We start from the raw sequence: 21,183 nt of genomic DNA, 5'->3' as shown, positions 1-21,183 counted from the left end.
CAAAATTATGTTTAATTGACAAATATTTAGCAATAAAACTCTCTCCATTGTCTTCAGGCCTTCATGTCTTCATTGTCTACAGGAATAGTGCCAGAAGACTGGAGGATAGCGAATGTTGTCCCCTTGTCAAAGAAGGGGAGTAGAGACAACCCTGGTAATTATAGACCAGTGAGCCTTACTTCTGTTGTGGGCAAAGTTTTGGAAGGGATTATAAGAGATAGGATTTATAATCATCTAGAAAGAAATAATTTGATTAGGGATAGTCAACACGGTTTTGTGAAGGGTAGGTCGTTCCTCACAAACCTTATTGAGTTCTTTGAGAAGGTGACCAAAGAGGTGGATAAGGGTAAGGCAGTTGATGTGATGTATATGGATTTCAGTAAAGCGTTTGATAAGGTTCCCCATGGTAAGCTATTGAAGAATGTACGGAGGCATGGGATTGAGGGTGTTTTAATGGTTTGGATCAGAAATTTGGCTAGCTGTAAGAAGACAGCGGGTGGTGGTTGATGGGAAATGTTCATTCTGGAGTTCAGTTTCTAGTGATGAGGCCACTGTGTTTGTCAATTTTATAAATGACCTGGATGAGGGCGTAGAAGAATGGGTTAGTAAATTTGCAGATGACATTAAAGTCGGTGGAGTAGTGGACAGCGCGGAAGGATGTTGCAGGTTACAGAGGGATGTAGATAAGCTGCAGAGCTAGGCTGAGAGGTGACAAATGGAGTTTAATGTGGAAAAGTGTGAAGTGATTCACTTTGGAAGGAGTATCAGGAATACAAAGTACTGGGCTAATGGTAAGATACTTGGTCGTGTGGGTGAGCAGACAGATCTCAGTGTCCATGTGCATAGATCCCTGAAAGTTGGCACCCGGGTTGATAGGGTTGTTAAGAAGGCGTATGGTGTGTTAGCTTTTATTAGTAGAGAGATTGAGTTTTGGAGCCATGAGGTCATTTTGCAGTGTACAAAACTCTGGTGCGGCCACACTTGGAGTATTGCGTATAGTTTTGATTGCTGCATTATAGAAAGGATGTGGAAGCATTGGAAAGGGTGCAGAGGAGATTTACCAGGATGTTGCCTGATATGGTCGGATGGTGTTATGAGGAAAAGCTGAGGGACTTGAGTCTGTTTTTGTGAGGGAGAAGAAGGTTAAGAGGTGACTTAATATAGGCATACAGATGATCAGAGGATTAGACAGTGTGGACAGTGAGAGCCTTTTTCCTCGGATGGTGATGGCTAGCACGAGGGAACATAGCTTTAAACTGAGGGTTGATGGATATAGGACAGATGTCAGAGGTAGGTTCTTTACTTAGAGAGTAGTAAGGGCGTGGAATGCCCTGCCTGCAGCAGTAGTGGACTCGCCAACATTAATGGCATTTAAATGGTCGTTTGATAAACATATGGATGATATTGGAATAGTGTAAGTTAGATGGGCTTTAGATGGGTTTCACAGGTCGACGCAGCATCAGGGCCAAAAGGCCTATACTGCACTGTTCTATGTTCAATGTTCTATCTTCATGAACACATGAGAATCGATACATTTCAGTACAGGAGGAGACCATTTGCCCCTTTTTATTGAATTGAAGCTCCCTCAGGATGCTAATTCCACACAATACAATTTTCCAACTTTTAAAAGCACCTGTATGCAAACTTCATTGTCCCTGGAGATATTAAAACTTAATGGCCATTCCATGTTACATCTGGAACACGCACATTGCAGCATCACTGTGTGTATCTGGAATAGACAGTGAAGGGGAGGCCTCAATAAAAGATGTCACTTATGCCTCTTGTCCTCTGCCCTCTGTATCACCTTTGACCTCCCCATGTCTTGTGCCTTCATGCCCGAATATCTAGTATAACTCTAGTCACCTTGAAAAATTGACTCCTCCCTGATTGCTGTGCTCCAAAATGTAGTGCTGGATGTTTCATTGCAAGTGTATTATTCAGATGCGCTGCCTCAAGTTACCCAGCAAGATCAGCCACATTTTGGACATGAGCAGCACTGCCAGACTACCATTAGACTGTATTTTCAGCCCCTACTTGAGGTAGAACATTCTCCACTCCGATAATGCATGATAAACTTGGTTAAAGTTTATTTATTAGTCACAAGTAAGGCTTACATTAACACTGTAAAGAAATTACTGTGAAATTCCCCTAGTCACCACACAACGCCGCCTGTTCGAGTCAATGCACCTAACCAGCACTGTTGGAGGAAACCGGAGTACCTGAAGGAAATCCACACAGAATGTGCAGGCTCCCCATAGACAGTGACCCAGCCAGGGGTGAATTTTCCTGCACAGGAACAAAGAAGTCAGGTTGCAATTGTACAAAGCTTTGGTGGACTGCACTTTGAATATTGTGTGCAGTTTTGGTCTTTATATTTAAGGAAGGATGGGTGCCAGTAGGTTCACTAAATTGGTCCTTGGAATTAGAAGCTAGTCATATATATGACAGGGTGAGTAAATTAGGCCTACATTTTCTGGCATTTAGAAGAATGGGCGGTGATCTCATTGAAGACTTAGAAAGGGAATTGACAGGGTCAACACTGAGCAGCTAACACTAGGTGAAGAACCTAGAACATAGGCATAGTCTCAGGATAAGGGGGAGATCACTGAGATGAGGAGAAATCCCTTCACTTAAAGGGCTGTGAATCTTTGGAATTATCTATCACAGGCATTTGTGGATGCTCCATTGTTAAATGTACTTGAGGCTGAGATAGGCTGATTTGTGGTCTGGGGATATGTGCAAGAGAGTGAAAGTAAGTGGAAATGAGTAAAAGATCAGCAATGATTGTATTGAATGGTGGAGCAGGCTTGAGGAGCCATTGAGTCTATTCCTACTTCTTAAGTACTTATCTTCCTATTTCCTCACCTTGCTTATCTTCTACCCATAAGAACATAAGAACATAAGAAATAGGAGCAGGAGTAGGCCATCTAGCCCTTCGAGCCTGCCCCGCCATTCAATAAGATCATGGCTGATCTGTCGTGGCTCAGTTCCACTTTCCCGCCCTCTCCCCATTATTTGAAGGAGAGGAGGATAAGTAAAGAATGAGTGAGCATGACCCCTTGAGATGGAAGAATTGAGAAGGGTGAGGAAGTTGTTGGCTGTTGACAGTGATAACAGATGGCTATTGGTTTGGTATGTAACCTGCAATGTTCACCTCACCACCTCCCAGGGCTAGAGTGGAATTGTAGCTTGTTTCTCATAGGGTGACGTGGGATCACTGATTCATTAGTGTCACAAGTAAGCTTACATTAACACTGCAATGAAGTTACTGTGAAAATCCCCTGGTTGCCATACTCTGGCACCTGTTTGGGTACACTGAGGGAAAATTTAGCATGGCAAACCAGCATGTCTTTTGGACTGTTGAAGGAAACCGGAGCACCTGGAGGAAACCCATGCAGACACAGGGAGAGCACGCAGACTCCAAATAGACAGTGAACCAAGCCGGGAATCAAACCTGGGTCCCTGGCACTGTGAAGCAGCAGTGCTAACCATTGTGTCACTGTGCCACCCATATTCTGATATGTGCCCCCTCTATTTCTCTTCCTCTCAAGGCTGAGCAAATGAGGTTCAAGTTAGTGTTTGAGGACATTTCCCAGTAATGGTGAGGTAAATAATATAATAAACCTGTTGGTAGCATGTTGTTGAAGTGGAGGAAAGAATTCCAATTATTTATATTAAGGAGTTTTACAGTATATTTTGTTAAATAGGGAGTGAGTGAAATCCTGAAACAGTGCAATTGAAAGCTTAACTTGCACATCTGTTGATTTCAGAGGGTGAATAATATGTAGGTATCAAAGGAGAAAAATGGACAGAAATTACCCTAACACTTTAACTGCTCTGAACTGCCACTGCTGAAGCTGTTCGGATAACAGAGCTTGCACACAGTGCCCCTGTATCTTCATTCTCCATAGCTGTTTCAGATTTCTTTCTGTGGACACTCAGCAGCCATTCTCTCCCTCTCTCTACTCATCCAACAGTCTCTGAAGGTGTTCCTCATTTAAATGTTGCCCTTTTCTCCGCATCCTTCAAATTCCCTGACCCTTTTCTGCAATGTCGCATGAACCCTCTATTATAGCAATGTACTGATCGACGGAGGTTTGCAAAATCTTCACTGCTTAACTGCAGCACCCCCAACCTGCTGTTGACAGCTTCAGCCATTCCCATGTATTTAAATGCTGAACTGGGAATTTCCAAGTGTGCTTTCCCACTTTCCTTCGGTGGTGTGCTGTTGGGTCACATGTAAATTCCATTCACCCAGTACCAGTGGGTAGGCAAATGACCTGACCTTCACCTTACATGGTAGGGGTGGCATTTCATCTTGTTGGAAGGCCTACTCTAGCCATGCACCAACAAACAAATGACCCAGGGAGTCAATGAATTCAATTGGTATACATTTAAAATGCTATACGTAAGAACACCTCACATATCTACTGCTTTGTGGGATGTAGAGTTCTTACATTCTGATCCAGCTTGAGCCTCAAGCTTGTCATCTCATGCTTCATGGCCTAAGATAGTTCAAAATCATTTTTTCTTCAACATTTATGGAATAATTGAATCATAGAATCCTTACAGTGCAGAAAGAGGCCATTCAGTTCATCGTGTCTGTACCGACCACAATCCCACCCAGGCCCTATCCCCATAACCCCATGCATTTACCCTGCTAGTCCCCCGACATTTAGCATGGCCAATCATAGAATCCCTACAGAGCAGAAGGAGGCCAATCAGCCCATTGCATCTGTACTGACCACAATCACACACAAATCCTATTCCCAAACCCCAAGCATTTAACCTGCTAACCCCCCTGACACTAAGGGGCAATTTAGCATGGCCAATCAACCTAACTTGCACGTCTTTGGAGGAAACTGGAGCACCCAGAAGAAACCCATGCAGGCACGGGGAGAATGTGCAAACTCCAGACAGGCAGTCACTTGAGGCCGGAATTGAACCTGGGTTCGTGGTGCTGTGAGGCAGCAGTGCTAACTACTATGTCACCATGCACGGCATGGATAATGTTGGAAAGACTGCATTTATTGCGCCTGCTGAATTGCCCTGAGTCAGTACAGGCCTCTGATCCACCCTACCCATGTCACTCATGTTCAAGACTTGGATCGTGGTCCTTGTCTGTTTGCAATGCTCGAAAGAAAATTTGTGACAGGAGCAACTTTTCATAAGTTAGTGGTAGAAAGATTTGGAGTTATTCTGGTTGCTCCAATATATCAATGTCCATTTGAAGATATGGCACTCAAGCATTCATGAATTATTCTAAATATAACCGCACAAATGAGCTGCACAACGTCACTGTAATACGTTTCAGTTCCGATTGAGCTTGTGTTCACAACGTACCCTAAAAACTGATTAGCCATCTTGGCAACACCGACACATTTATCTTTAATTTATCGGTTTTAAATCTCTCTGCCTTTCCCTAAATAGCTGATTAGTTTTTACAGATTTACTGAATAAAATGTTGCTTTGTGGCAGCATGTCTCCACAATACGGGCAGCACGGTGGCACAGCGGTTAGCACTGCTGCCTCACAATGCCAGGTTCCCGGGTTCAATTCCGGCCCTGGGTGACTGTGTGGCTATTGCACGTTCTCCCTGTGTCTGCGTGGGCTTCCTCCAGGTGCTGCGACAGTCCAAAGATGTGCAGATTATGTGGATCGGCCATGCTAAATTGCCCCTTAGTGTCCAAAAGTGCGTAGGTTAGGAGGACTTGCAGGAGAAATATGTGGGGTTACAGGGATAGGGTGCGATAATCTGTCAGAGAGTCAGTGTAGATTTGATGGGCCAAATAGCCTCCTGCACTGTGGGGATTCTATGATGTGTTGCAAAGACATCTATTTCGTGTCAGTTTTCTTTTCACAGCTTCTGCCTTGTGCAATATGTGTGGCAAATAGGAAGAGACAAAAGAATTAGTGTGGAGTAGGTACTGGGAGAAGCGGACAATATTGATTTAGTAATTTGTTCAGGTTTCTTCATGTTTCATTTCCATCAGCTACAGTAACACACAGCTGAACTGATGTCACCCATTTTAAAGCTATCAGTCAAAGGCAAAATTATGCCCAAGCAGTGTGCGTGTGAGGGTAGACGATGAAAGTCAGAGCTTCACTCTTTAGTTTTAGTATATTTCTGAGTGTCACAAGTAGGCTTACATTAACACTGCAGTGAAGTTACTGTGAAAATCCCCTAGTAACCACACTCCAGTGCCTATTCGGGTACACTGAGGGAGAATTTTAGCATGGCCAGTGCACGTAACAAGCACATTTTTCGGGCTGTGGAAACCCACGCAGATGTGGGGAGAACGTACAGACTCTGCACAGACAGTGACGCTAGCTGGCAATCGAACCGAGGTCCCTGGCGCTGAGGCAGCAGTGCTAACCACTGTACCATCATGCTGCCCGTATTAACCTGCTTTTCGTGACGCAGCAGAGGATTGTAGATGTAGAGGAGTATATGACTGATTTAACATAAAAACAAAAGAAATCGAAGCAGGCATAGGCCACGTCCCACCATTCAATACGGTCATGGCTGATCTATGCCAGCCTCAGCTCCTTTTCTGGGCCATTTCCCCATAGCCCTCTGCTCCTTGATCTCTCAAATATTTATTCACCTCCACTTTAAACGTCTCTAATGATCCAGCTTCCCTTTAGGGCAGAGAATTCCAGAGATTCACCACCCTCTGTGAGAAAAATTTTCTATGCACATCAGTTTTAAATGACCAGCCCTCTATCTTGTAACAATGCCCTCTTGTTCAAGACTCTCCCAGTAGCGAAAACATCTCATCATCTACGCTGTCAAGCCCACTAGGGATCTTATATGTTTGAGTAAGGTCGTCCCTCACTCTTCTAAACTCCAAGGAATACAGACCCAGACTATTTCGTCTCTCTGGAAAGGACAACCCTGTCATCCCAGGAATCAGCCTGGTAAATCCAAAGGTTAAGGGAGCTCTTAGAGTGGCATGGTGGCACAGTGGTTAGCACTACTGCTTCACAACACCAGAGACCCGTGTTCAATTCTGGCCTTGGTTCACTGTCTATGTGGAGTTTGCACATTCTCCCTGATTCTGCATGGGTTTCCTCCCGACTCTCTGGTTTCCTCCCACACGCCAAAGAGGTTAAGTTGATTGACCATGCTAAATTGACCCTTAGTGTCAGGGGGATGAGTGGGTTAATATGTGGGGTTATGGGTATAGAGCTTGGGTGGGATTGTTGTTGGTGCAGGCTTGATGGGCTGAATGGCCTCCTTCTGTAGTGATTCAATAATTTATTTCACAGTTAACTTACGTGATTCTTCGAAGGTGCAAAGACCCCAGATTGGTGAATTGAGATTGGAGTACTAAACCTGACTCATCCTTTTCTTTAATATCCTTTCCCATCACTTCAGTCAAAACATCTTTCCCTGCTCGGTGCTTTGGGATTGTGGATGTATTCAACTCTTGTACTGAACTTAGGGTCTTTTCTGTTTAATATAAACATTAAATGGCAATTTAGTGTAAAATGACTCCAAAAGAAATAAATCGAACCGATGCAAAATTAGAAAGATAAAACCTTTATTGATATTTTGAATATTCCAGATCTTTAAGACACTCAAATGTAAATGATGTACACAATTATATGGGAGTGCACGTTCTCATTTGCCCACCATATTTTAGAAGAATGTACTGTTGTGCATGTGTTCATGGGGAATTCATTTAAGAGCCTCATAGCAATGATTAAATAGATGATTAGTCTCAATATTTCCACTAGGGTTGCAGTAGACAAAGTCAGTTCAGATTTCTTCATTACTGCTTCTTTACAGCTTACAATGATTATAATAAAAGTTAGTGACATTTCCAATGAAGCTCGACCAATGGATGTAGCGGAGCCATGGCTGGACTGCTTACTGCAGGAATTTTTCAACCAGGTACCCTCAAATATTAAACACAATGAAAACATTTTGCTTAGAGATGTTAATGCTGACATTCTTAAACGGAAATGGAGTTGTGGGATGGATGCTGAGATTTCTGGCAAACTGTTTTACCAGCATTGTAGGATGTTCAGGCCACTTTTGCTGAAAGGTTAAAGGATATTAGCAATTGTGTAAGGGCGATTTTCCTGCATTCAGTTTCCAGGAAAGCAGAAGATGTTCCAAGAACTCTGCTACCCGCAAATAGAATAATTCTTTTCTCCATCTTCTCAAGTACCTTTACATGTGAAAGGTCCATAGAGCAAAGCTTTGGAGGATCAGGGCCAAAAGAACTTGTCTATTCTGGATCAAGTCCAACCTAAGAGACAGCCCTTTACCTTGTAACAATGTCCTCTTGTTCGAAGTTCTCCCAGTCGCGAAAACATCTCATCATCTACGCTGTCAAGCCCACTAGGGATCTTATATGTTTGAATAAGGTCGTCCCTCACTCTTCTAAACTCCAAGGAGAATAGTGAAGAAATTTCTTCTCATCTCCGTCTTAAATAGCCTACCCTGTATCCTGAGACTGTAACCCCGCCTTGTCTAGAATAACTATTCTCCATCAATTCGGCAAACGATACTACAGATGTGGTCTCACCAATATCCTTTGGATAATAATCTTTGTCTCTTCTTTGGACACAGGTGAGGTCCCAGAGGATTGGCGCATTGCAAATGTAGTACCGTTGTTTAAGAAGGGTCAGAGGGATAACCCAGGGAATTATAGGCCGGTGAGCTTGACTTCAGTTATAGGCAAGCTAATGGAGAGGATCCTCAAGGATAGGATGTATGAACATCTGGAGCGCTGCAATCTGATCAGGGATACGCAGCATGGCTTCGTTACAGGGAGGTCGTGCCTTACGAATCTAGTGGAATTTTTTGAAGAGGTGACAAAAACGGTTGACGAAGGACAAGCCGTTGATGTCGTCTATATGGATTTCAGTAAGGCGTTTGACAAGGTCCCTCATGGTAGGCTGATAGAAAAGGTGAAGGCTCATGGGATACAAGGCCAGGTATGTAGATGGGTGGAGAACTGGCTTGGGAGGAGGAGACAGCGAGTAGTAGTGGATGGCTCCTTTTCCAATTGGAGGTCTGTCACCAGTGGTGTGCCGCAGGGCTCGGTACTAGGACCTCTTCTATTTGTGGTATATATTAATGACTTGGAAGAGGGGGTAGGTGGTGTGATCAGCAAATTTGCTGATGACACTAAGATGGTTGGATTGGCGGGTACTGAGGAGCAGTGCCTGGCAATGCAACAGGACATAGACAGGCTGGTAGATTGGGCAGATAGATGGCAAATGGAATTTAATCCGGAGAAATGCGAGGTGATGCACTTTGGCCGGAATAATGTGGAGGGGAGTTATACGATAAAAGGTAGAACTATCCGGAGTATAGATACGCAGAGAGACCTGGGGGTGCAAGTGCACAAGTCCCTGAAGGTGTCGGTGCAGGTGCAGAATGTGATGAGGAAAGCGTATGGTATGTTAGCCTTCATAGGAAGAGGTATAGAATATAAGAGTAGGAGTCTGATGTTGCAGTTGTATAGAATGTTGGTTAGGCCTCACTTGGAGTACTGCGTCCAGTTCTGGTCGCCGTACTACCGGAAGGATGTAGAGATCCTGGAGAGAGTGCAGAGGAGATTTACCAGGATGCTGCCTGGTATGGAAGGGCTGGCTTACGAGGAAAGATTGAATGAACTTGGGCTGTTTTCCCTTGAGAGACGTCGGCTGAGGGGGGATCTAATAGAGGTTTATAAGATTATGAAGGGGATAGATAGAGTAAATGGTGGTAAGCTTTTTCCGCTATTAGAAATGGATAGAACGAGGGGTCACGAGCTTAGGGTGAGGGGGGCTAGGTATAAGACAAATATTAGAGGGCAGTTTTTCACGCAAAGGGTAGTGGGGGTGTGGAATGCACTGCCGAGTAAGGTGGTGGAAGCAGGCACGCTAGGGTTGTTTAAGAGTCACTTAGACAGCCACATGAGCGGGCTACATATAGGGGGATATAGCAGGCCTTACTAAACATTGTAGGCTTGGGAATATGTTTTGCCTTAGGGATGTTACAGTCTTTGCCTGTTTAATAATGAATTTTTTGTCTCCACAGGCATTTAAGTCCAGCAAGGGGCATGCATGCGGCAGGTTGTAGTGGGCTGCTCTTGGACGTTGCTTCGGGAGTTGCCTATTGCTTCATGTCGTTGGTGTGCTTAAACTGGACCATCTCGAGGGCAACATGACAGCTCAGAGACTATCTCTGTTGCTGTGCGGACACATGGATTTGGGCCTGTGTCTGTGGGAGTTTGCACGTTCTCCCCGTGGTTGTGTGGGTTTCCTCCGGGTGCTCCGGTTTCCTCCCACATCCCCAAAGATGTGCTTTTAGGCTGATTGATTGGGTACTAAATTGTCCCTAAATTGGACCTCCCTGATCCTCGCACATTAGGCGTAGACTAAAATCATGAATAGGACACTGAGACAGTGGGACGGCGGCGCGGGCTCGTTGGGCCGAAGGGCCTGTTTCCCGTGCTGTGTTGTTCTTTGTTCTTTGTTCTTAATAACTGCCCTAATTTTGTAATCAGTTCTTCTCACAATAAATGACAACATTCTATTTGCTTTGCTAATTACTTGCTGTACCAGCATACTAGCTTTTTATGATTCATACATTTGGACAGCCATGACCGTATTGAATGGTGGGACAGGCTTGAAGGGCCTGGTGGCCTATGCCTGCTTCGATTTCTTTTGTTTTTATGTTAAATCAGTCATATACTCCTCTACATCTACAATCCTCTGCTACGTCTCTAAAAGCAGGTTAATACGGGGGGCATGATGGTACAGTGGTTAGCACTGCTGCCTCAGCGCCAGGGACCTCGGTTCGATTGCCAGCTAGCGTCACTGTCTGTGCAGAGTTTGTACGTTCTCCCCACATCTGCGTGGGTTTCCACAGCCCAAAAAATGTGCTTGTTACGTACACTGGCCATGCTAAAATTCTCCCTCAGTGTACCAGTATTGGCACTGGAGTGTGGTTACTAGGGGATTTTCACAGTAACTTCACTGCAGTGTTAATGTAAGCCTACTTGTGACACTCAGAAATATACTAAAACTAAAGAGTGAAGCTCTGACTTTCATCATTCTCAGAGTTCTACCATTTCTCATCATTTGGATAATAAGCTTCTTTATTCTTCCTCCCAAAATGGACAATTTTAACTCTATGTGCTTGTTAAAACAAAAATCAACACTGAATGAGAATTGTGTGCAAGTATAGGCATAAAATACCTTTTATAGAATCCTACAGTGCAGAAGGAGGCCATGCAGCTCATCAAGTCTGCATTGACCACAATTCCACCCAGGCCCTATCTCCATAACCCCATGCATGTACCCTAGCTAGTCCTCCCGACATTAAGCGGCAACTTAGAACATAGAACACTACAGCACAAACAGGCCCTTTGGCCCACAAGTTGCGCCAATTACATCTACACCTACCAAGCCATAGAACTATCTATAACTCCCAATCCCATTATATCCCATACACTCATCCAGAAGTCTTTTAAAAGACCCCAGTGAGTTCGCCTCTACCACCACCGACGGCAGCCAATTCCACTCACTCACCACCCTCTGACTGAAAAACTTATCCCTAACATGTCCTCTGTACTTGCTTCCCAGCACCTTAAACCTGTGTCCTCTCGTAGCGACCATTTCAGCCCTGGGAAATAGCCTCCGAGAATCCACCCTATCTATTCCTCTCAACATTTTATAAACCTCTATCAGGTCGCCTCTCAACCTTCTTTTCTCCAGGGAGAAGAGCCCTAACTCCCTCAACCTATCTTCATAAGGCATGCCTCCCAATCCAGGCAACATCCTTGTAAATCTCCTCTGCACCCTCTCAATAGCTTCCACATCCTTCCTGTAGTGAGGCGACCAGAACTGCACACAGTACTCCAAGTGGGGCCTGACAAGGGTCTTATAAAGTTGCAGCATTACCTCCCGACTCCTAAACATAATCCTTTGATTAATGAAGGCCAGTACACCATACGCCTTCTTGACAACATCCTCCACCTGCGAGGCTTATTTAAGAGTCCTATGGACCCGGACCCCAAGATCTTTCTGCTCTTCAACACAGCTAAGACTCCTACCCATGATATTGTACTCCTTCATCCCATTGGTCCTGCCAAAATGGACCACTACGCATTTATCTGCGTTGAAGTCCATCTGCCACTTCTCCGCCCAGTCTTACATCCTATATATGTCACGCTGCAACTTCTGACATCCCTCCAGACTATCCACAACACCACCAACCTTTGTATCGTCGGCGAACTTACTAACCCATCCCTCCACTTCCTCATCCAGATCATTTATGAAAATGACAAACAGCAAGGGTCCTAGAACAGATCCCTGGGGCACTCCACTGGTGACCAACCTCCATGCAGAAAAAGATCCATCCACAACCACTCTCTGCGTTGTTAGCATGGCCAATCCATGTAAACCGCACATCTTTGGACTGTAGGAAGAAACGGGAGCACCCGGAGGAAACCCACGCAGAGAATGTTCCAACTCCACACAGGCAGTGAACCCAGCTGGGAATCAAACCCGGGTCCCTGGTGCTATGAGGCAGCAATGCTAATCACGGTGCCACCGTGTTGCCCCAGGAAGATGCATGGCCAGATTAAATTTTTATGATGAAAGTGCTGAGAATTAGTGAAAAATTCTGCATTCTGATCTGCTGCACATGTTCAATATTTTGCTGCAGAGTGATATGGAGAAACTAGAGGGGTTACCAGTGTCTCCCTTCATGGACAGGGACAAAGTGACAAAGCCATCATCCCAAACAGGTTTCATCCGCTTTGTGCTGCTGCCATTGTTTATTGAACTTGCAAACCTATTCCCCAATTTGGAGGTGAGTCATTAATCTTTCCAGCTGTTTCTTCAAAGTAGACATCGCAATGTTACACAGCTTATCCACAGACACTTCTTTTTAGCAATTATGACCTGCCTATTTTATCTATTGGTCATACAGAGAAGGTTCCACAGGAATAATTGCCATAAGTTAGAAATCCAGCTTATGCACTAAAGCATCAAATGATAAATTATAACTTTATACAGTATTAAAATGATTTGCTATCCAGTACTTGGAGTTTTTCTCTTGGAGATTTGAAACTGAGGGAGAGACAATCTAAAATTGAAAATTTGGGTTGCATAGCATACAGCTGCCTCCCCTTTGACTTAATTTCTCCTTTCCTGCTCCCACCACGTTTACCAATGACCCTTCATCATATGCAACTTGTAGGAGAGGCTCAGGGTTGGCAAGTTTCTCTCCAGTCCATCCATATTGCTGCCACTTCCCTGAATCACTATGGAGCCTGGATGAGTGCATCACCATCAATACTCTAGAAGCTAAGTACCATCTAGGACAAAGCAGCCCACATAAGTGGCATCCCATTGGCAAATTTAAAGATTCAGTCCCTCCACCACTGATGTACTGTGGCAACTGGCATGTACCATTTACAAGATGCATTGCAGCAACTTGCCAAGGTACTTTGACAGTACCTTCCAAATCTGTGACCTCTATCCCCTACAAGGACAAGAGCAGCATGTGCATGGGAACACCATCAGCTTCAACTTCCCTTCCAAGCCGCACACCATCCTGATTTGGAGCTATATCAGTGTTCCTTCACTGTCGCTGAGTCAGAATCCTGGAAAGTCCTTCTTAACAGCACTGTGAGTGTACCTACAATATATTGACTGCAACTGTTTAAGAAGGTGGCTTGTCATTACATTTTCAAGGACAATTGGGCTGGACAATAAATGCCAGCAATGGCCACATTTATTGAACGAATAAGTTTTTAAAAGTAGACCCTAATAAGTGATAGTAACATCTTGAGACCCTTGCTCGGGTCCTGTAATCCTTGGGTCTTTGCCAAAGGCATACAAAGTCACAACTTTCTGCTGTCTTCAGGGTGCTTCTACTCCTTTAAGTTAATTTGTACCTCTGGGGGAACTGTTAGCAGCAACCCCATTGCTATTTCTGGTCAGGTTGATAGAAGGTTTCCTTCCTGGAGGCCGATAATGCATTGAAAATAACCTACAAGGAAATGGGATGGCATTGGAGTGGAGTTAGAGAGAAATCCCAGCACACCCCACCATTACACCATTCCCAGAAGGAAACCCCAGCTCCTGGTATTTCTGGGATATGCACCAAATGACGAGTGTCCTCAATTAGAAGATACACAGTTCCCACTATTGCACCTGAGAACTTTTCAATAAAGGAAGTTATAGGATGGCACAATGACACAGTGGATTAGCACTGCTGCCTCACAGCTCCAAGGACCTGGAGTTGAATCCTGGCTTGGGTCACTGTCTGTGTGGAGTTTGCACGTTCTTCCCATGTCTGCGTGGGTTTCCTCCACGTGCTGCAGTTTCCTCCCACAGTCCAAAAGATGTGTGGGTTAGGTTGATTGGCCATGCTAAATTTCCCCTTAGTGTTCCAGGATGTTAGAAGGATTAGTGGGGTAAATGTGTGGGTTTGTGGGGATAGGGCCAAGGATGGGATTGTTGTTGGTGTAGACTTGTTGGGTCGAACGGCTTCCTTATGCACAGTAGGGATTCCATCATTCTATGATTATCTGCATGCAGATATTCCAGTTGGGCATAGATCTGACTGGAAGTAAACTCATTCACACTTGCCTGCCTTGTAACACAGAATCACAGAATCCCTACAATGCAGAAGGAGGCCATTTATATCATCGAGTGTGCATCAACCACAATCCCACCCAGGCCCCATTCCCGTAACCCCACATATTTACCCTGCTAATCCCCTGACACCAGGGTCAATTTAGGCACGGCCAATCCACCTAAACTGCACATCTTTGGACTGTGGGAGGAAACCGGAGCACTTGGAGGAAACCCACACAGACATGGGGAAAATGTGCAAGCTCCACACAGACAGTGATCAAGGCCAGAATTGAACCCGGTCCCTGACGCTGTGAGGCATGGGTGCTCATCACTGTGCCACCGTGCTGCCCATGTAGTTTGCTGAAATTCTGGAGTCAGCCAATGTGAAGTACTCTTGATAAACTCCAAGTGTAGAAAACATTTGTGATGAGCTTCCCTGTGGGAGGTTGAGCAGCATGCGCTGTTACAGAAGGACACAAAATAAAACTTAAATGTCAACATGTCACCCATTAGCCTTTTTCCTTTGATGGTGATGGCTAACACGAGGGGACATAGCTTTAGATTAAGGGGTGGTAATTATAGGACGGATGTCAGAGGTAAGTTCTTTACTCAGAGGGTAGTAAGGGCGTGGAATGCCCTGCCTGCAGCAGTTGTGGACTCGCCAACTTTAAGGGTGTTCAAATGGTCAGTGGATAGGCATATGGATAACATGGGAATAGTTTAGGTTAGAGGGTCATTAGATTGGTTCCACTGGTCGGCGCAACATCGAGGGCCAAAGAGCCTGTACTGCGCTGTAATGTTCTATGTTCTATTAGTTGCTGTGATGATATTTGTTTCATTCATTCAAGAGGTGTGGATTGCATTAGTTAGGCTAGCGTTTATTGTCCATCCTTGTGCCCTTGAGAAGGTGATATGAGCTGCCTTTTTGAACTGTTGCAGTCCATGAGGCATAGGTACATCCACAGTGTTGACAGGGAGGGAGTTTCAAGGTTTTGACTTAACAACAATGAAGGAATGGTGATATATTTCCAAGTCAGGATGTGGAATGGCTTGCAGGGGAACTTCCAAGTGATGGTGTTCTCAGCTCAATTCTAAAAAGGCTTTACCCACTTTAACACCCTCCTATTCTGCTACTGTTTCAGCAGCTGGAAGAAGCACTTACTTGCATTTGGTTGGGAATAAGCAAATTCAGTTAGGATGATAGAAAATCTGTGGCTCAGAAGGAGGCCATTCAGCCTATCATGTCTGTGCAAGGTGAAAGATGTTATCAGTTCTAACCCCACCTTCCAGTTCTTGGTCAATAGTTCTGTCGGTAAAAATACCTCAAGTGCAAATCCAAGTATTTTTAAAATGTGAGCAGGGTTTCTAGCTCTCTTTTTTTAGGCCGTAACTTTCAGATCTCCATCACCTCCCAGCAAAAAAAAAAGGCCCTCACGGGTGCCCTCTAACCCTTCTATCAATGACTTTTAAATCTATGTCCAGGTCCGTCCTATCACTCCTTCCAAGTGTTTCCTCAGCCCCTTTTGTTCCAAAGAAAATATTCAATTTTTCCTCATAACTTATGTTCGCAACTCCTATTGATATGCTCGTAAATTCTCTTGGTGTCCTCTCCAGTGCAATTACACCTTTGCTGTGTGGCAGTGACTAGAATTGCACTCAGTACTCTAGTTGCTGTCTGACTAGTGTTTTATATGGTTTTGGCTAAAACCCCCTGCTCTCACAATATAGCTTGCAGCTAATAATAAAAGGATCCCAAATGTTTTCTTTTAAACCACTTGATTTACCAGTCTTGTCGCCTTGAGGGATCAGTTGATGTGCAAATACATGAAGCATTTTTTTCTTTAAATTCTGCATCAGAAAAATATATCCTCCTCCTCTGACTTTCAAGTCTGTTTCACTCGGCTAATGTCAACTATAGGATTCTCAACAAAAGATTTTGTGGGAAATCCTGCACACTACCAGTCATATTAGGACCTGGCAGATGATCAAGAGGGGTCTAAACAGAAATATTTGGTACCAGTTGGACAATTCTATCTATTATGATTTGTCAGATTGGACGTCTCTTGATTGGCATTCATCAACAATGGATAATGATTCATGAGACTTCTGCGTGGGTGACACTCAAGTGTCATCAGCTGAGTCTTGCTGTACTGAAGTGGTGCAGTTCAAGAATAATAGACATCTAGAGAGAGAAGAAATGGTTTCAATTACAAGTTGCTTCACTGTGGTGTAATGAATTGTCAGCATTTTCTCCTAGATGATATTATTTGACACTGAAAGCACTCCTCTCAATACTTTCTTTCTTCTCAAGTGTTTGATGATCCCAGTTGATGTCATAATTGGATGGGAGATATCAGAATGGAACCATGGAGTGCCTACAGTACAGAAGGAGGCCAATCAGCCCATCGAGTCTGCACTGACTCTCTGAAAGAGCATGTTAACCAACTCTATCCTCATCAACCTGTGCATTTACCATGGCTAATCCATCTAACCTACACACCTTTGGACATTAAGGGGCAATTTAGCATGGCCAATCCACATAACCTGCCCATCTTTGGACTCTGGGAGGAAACTGGAGCATCCAAAAGAAAACAGACACCAAAGGCTGTGAGGCAGCTTAAAGAACTGTAACTTTCATTTTCTTCATGGGGGAACAGAATTACAGGACCACTAATTAGTTTTAATAAGAAAAAAACAATTTTTAAACATGAAAAATTGGATTATTATACAACACTCCTTTATTCCCTCTTAGTTTAAGAAATACACACGGATGTTAAGATTAATGCAGATTACAAAGTATATCTTAAGCTACAACAGTTTCAGGAGCAAAAAGTCCCTTTAACCACACAAGATAGCTGTGGTTAAATACACTCTCCACTCTGAACCTCAGGTGAATGTCTGTGGATTTCTCACAGAATCCCCTCAGATGGTTGCCACATGAGAGTTTCCAAAAACATGCCTCAAAATATTCTCCCATTGTAATGCTTTCCCTTGGTGGTTTGCATTCTGAAATCCAGCCCAGGAATTTCAAATGCAATGTTTAAACAAAACTTCTACTCTTTTTTTAACGGTGAATCCAGTACAGGATTTACACCAACCCCATTAGAGTTTAGTTCCCTTGACTGCTGTACAAACTGTTCACCGTTGCCTAAACACTCGACTCCCAGATTCTTATTAAGGTGACACCAAATGCTTCATTTACCTCTGACATCTGCTGTCCCATATTAAATTTTGTTACTGCAAGTGTTTCTTTAACTGTTGTTCTTCCTTGAATTCTTCTGAATAAAATCTTGGTCTCTTAACTCTAGTCATCTTAGACAGTCTTTCTGTCCCCAATCCCTGTTTATCTGGATTATATCTTGTTCCTGAGGAAGCTTGCATCTTTGTAAATCCCTTATCTTGTCCATTTTCTTCTAGCAGGGTTGGGTGCTGTTCACTCCCCAGTGTCCTGCCTCCTCTGGACAGTGGCTTGTTGCTAAGCAACAACTTGTTTCTATTCACTCTCTAAGCAGAATAGAAATACAGTTGGAACTGAAACCAACCCCCACATATGCAAACACCTTTGTCCAGCATGAATCTAACAATGAGTTTTATCATTCCAGGCACAGAACATGAAATAAACACATATAATTTTACACCTTGGTAATGTTTACCAATACAATTATAAATCCATTAAATCAAAGACAAAGACAAAGAACAACCCAGCACGGGAAACAGGCCCTTCGGCCCAACGAGCCCGCGCCGCCGCATCGCCCTACACCTATTCTACCCTGCATGTCTACGAATGGGACCCTACTCAGTCAGATTCAGGGAAGAAATAGTGTCAATTTGGTGGAAACCAATTAGCCTAAGAGCACATCTTTGGGGTGTGGGAGGAAACCGGAGCGCCCGGAGGAAACCCACGCAACCACAGGGAGAATGCGCAAACTCCCACAGACACAGGCCCAAATCCATGTATCTGCACAGCTAGCAGTGCTAGTCACTGAGCTGTTGTGGAGCCCGTCTATCGGTCCAGGATCAAGCACACACACCGACATGAAGTACTAGGCCACTCCTGGACTTCCAAGAGCAGCCCACGCACAACCCGCCGTGTGCATGCCCCTCGCTTGACACGAGGTGGACCTCCACCTGTGGAATAAAGACAAAACATATTAGTTATACAGCCTGCCCTTCCGGTGTCTCCCGAGGTTTAACCCTATTTAATAGCCCCTACCATATCCCTCCATTCCCGTTTCACTCATATGCCTATCTAACTGCATCTTAAACGAGTCCAACGTGCCTGCCTCCACCACCCTACTCGGTAGCGCATTCCAGACCCCCACAACTCTCTGTGTAAAGAACCTTCCTCTTACCTCCAAATTATACCTCCCCCCCTCACCCTTAAGTGATGACCTCTTGTGTTCGTACCCAGTCTAGGGAGCAGTCTCTCACTATTAACTCTATCTATTCCCTTCAGTATCTTATATACCTCTATCATGTCCCCTCTCAATCTCCTTCTTTCCAAGGAGAATAGCCCCAGTCTCTTCAGTCTCTCCTCGTAACCCAGTCCCCCCATGCCAGGCAACATCCTGGTAAACCTCCTCTGCACCCTTTCCAGAGACTCCACGTCCTTCCGGTAATAAGGTGACCAGAACTGGACGCAGTACTCCAAATGCGGTCTAACCAACGTTCTGTATAACTGAAGCATTAGACGGCAGCTTTTATACTCTAAGCCCCTTCCTATAAAGGCTAACATCCCATAAGCCTTCCTAACAACGTTCTCCACTTGTGACACAACCTTCATGGATTTGTGGACCTGCACTCCCAGGTCCCTCTGTACGTCTATACTCCTAATCGGCCTACCTTTTATCACATAGCTCCTCTCTGCATTATTCCTTCCAAAATGCATCACCTTGCATTTGTCAGGATTAAATGCCATCTGCCACCTATCTGCCCACTGCACCAACCTATCTATATCCTGTTGTATCACCTGACAATCCAGTTCTGTACCCGCCAACCCTGCCATCTTGGTGTCATCAGCAAACTTGCTGATCACACCACCTACTCCCTCTTCTAAGTCATTTATGTAGACTACAAAGAGGAGAGGTCCCAGTACCGAGCCCTGCGGCACACCACTGGTCACTGGCCTCCAGCCCGACAAGGTACCCTCCACAACTACCCTCTGTCTCCTATTTCCCAACCAGTTCTCAATCCACCTAACTACCTGGCCTCGTATCCCATGCGCCCTAACCTTTTCTACCAGATCAGCCTTTATTTTCCTAATAAGTGAGTTAAGGTAAAAAGATGCCCTGGAATATTTTGGCATTGCTGAGAATGTACAGGATCATTGACTTCTCCAATACAGCCCACTTTACCACCCACTTTACTTGTGCGGCAAAGTATTATTCAATACTTTACTTTTGTATTTTTGTGCGGTAAAATGTGAATTATTGAAAAGTTTGCATTTAGTAAGGCATGATTGTTGTACTCGTTCATAGGATTGGGAATCACTGGCAAAGTCAACATTTATTACCCAACCCATTTGCCCTTGGGAAGAACACCTTGAAAAGGTGACCCACCTTGTTGAACCAGTGCACTCAATCTGTTACTATTAATGGTGTTGTTAGTAACACAACGAGGTGTGAAACACATTAGAAGATGGCTTGATTAAGAGCAGTGTGTGTGAGCCATGTGAATCCTCCTAGCTTCTCCTTAAAACACTGATAAATGCATTTCATTCAAAGCAGATTATCTTATTAATAATATCCATGACTTAATGAATGCCTTCCTGTGCACAGTGGTGTCACTGCGGGGATAAAGGATGATCTTTATGACATTTTAAAATGGTCTTAGAAGGCAGTTATCTGAACCTACTTGGAATTGTATTGAAATTTCTCATGTTAAGTACCAGCAGTTTTAAAAGTGATGTTTGTTTTTGTAGCAACACATCATTGACCCTGTGCGAAAGGCTCTAGATTACTACACAGAGATGGAAAAAGCCTTAGAAAAGGAGAAACTGAATCGTACTGGAAGCTCGCAGAGTGACAAGATAGTGAAACCCTTGGAGCAACAGAAAGAAAGCAAACAGATGGGAAGCAAACTGAGCCAAAGAAAACTGTGAAGAGTGTTCAGCTGAAAGTCAATAGAACTGGCATCTCAAAGAAAACAAAAGCATTATGATCTTTGCAGAAAATTGAGAACAAGTCAGGATTTTGGGTTGGAAATAATCTCAAGGAGAAATCATTGACTGATATATTCATTCATGAGACTGGACTTTGTAGTGAATGGATTTTGTTTGTCACTAACCTCAAAGAACACTGCCTACAACAACTTAGCTATCTCTCTGGCATGGTTTCCCCTTTCTTGGTGTTAGTTTGAGTCTGCCAAGATTTCAAGGTGTCTAGCCGTAGCAATATTGGCAATAATGGGAAGCAGCCAATCATGATGAAATATTCTCACGGACTGTAAACCAGGAACTAAAATGAATTGATTAGCCTTTGCTTTTTATAAATTTTATAGAGAGCAAAATGAATTTTGGGATATCCACATTAGAAACTTAAATATCATAAAGGAATTTTTTTATTATGTTACAAAGCATTAAGGGAT

At 44.0% G+C, this 21,183-nt stretch overlaps 1 protein-coding gene across 1 annotated transcript in view; it reads left to right on the top strand.

Moving 5' to 3' along the window:
- The window catches only part of LOC145350218 (high affinity cGMP-specific 3',5'-cyclic phosphodiesterase 9A), a 109,993-nt gene extending 89,295 nt beyond the window's left edge, over window positions 1-20,698 (top strand). The window contains exons 12-14 of the mRNA XM_080199280.1: window positions 7,796-7,900; window positions 12,677-12,823; window positions 20,519-20,698. Coding sequence (XP_080055406.1) covers window positions 7,796-7,900; window positions 12,677-12,823; window positions 20,519-20,698 — 432 coding nt within the window. The remainder of the gene's footprint in view (window positions 1-7,795; window positions 7,901-12,676; window positions 12,824-20,518) is intronic.
- Window positions 20,699-21,183: the final 485 nt, after the last annotated feature.

Source organism: Carcharhinus amblyrhynchos, chromosome 11 (genome assembly GCF_965287045.1).
Source record: "Carcharhinus amblyrhynchos chromosome 11, sCarAmb.v2.hapA, whole genome shotgun sequence".
Lineage (NCBI taxonomy): Eukaryota > Metazoa > Chordata > Chondrichthyes > Carcharhiniformes > Carcharhinidae > Carcharhinus > Carcharhinus amblyrhynchos.
This window is presented reverse-complemented; position numbering and strand designations above follow the sequence as displayed.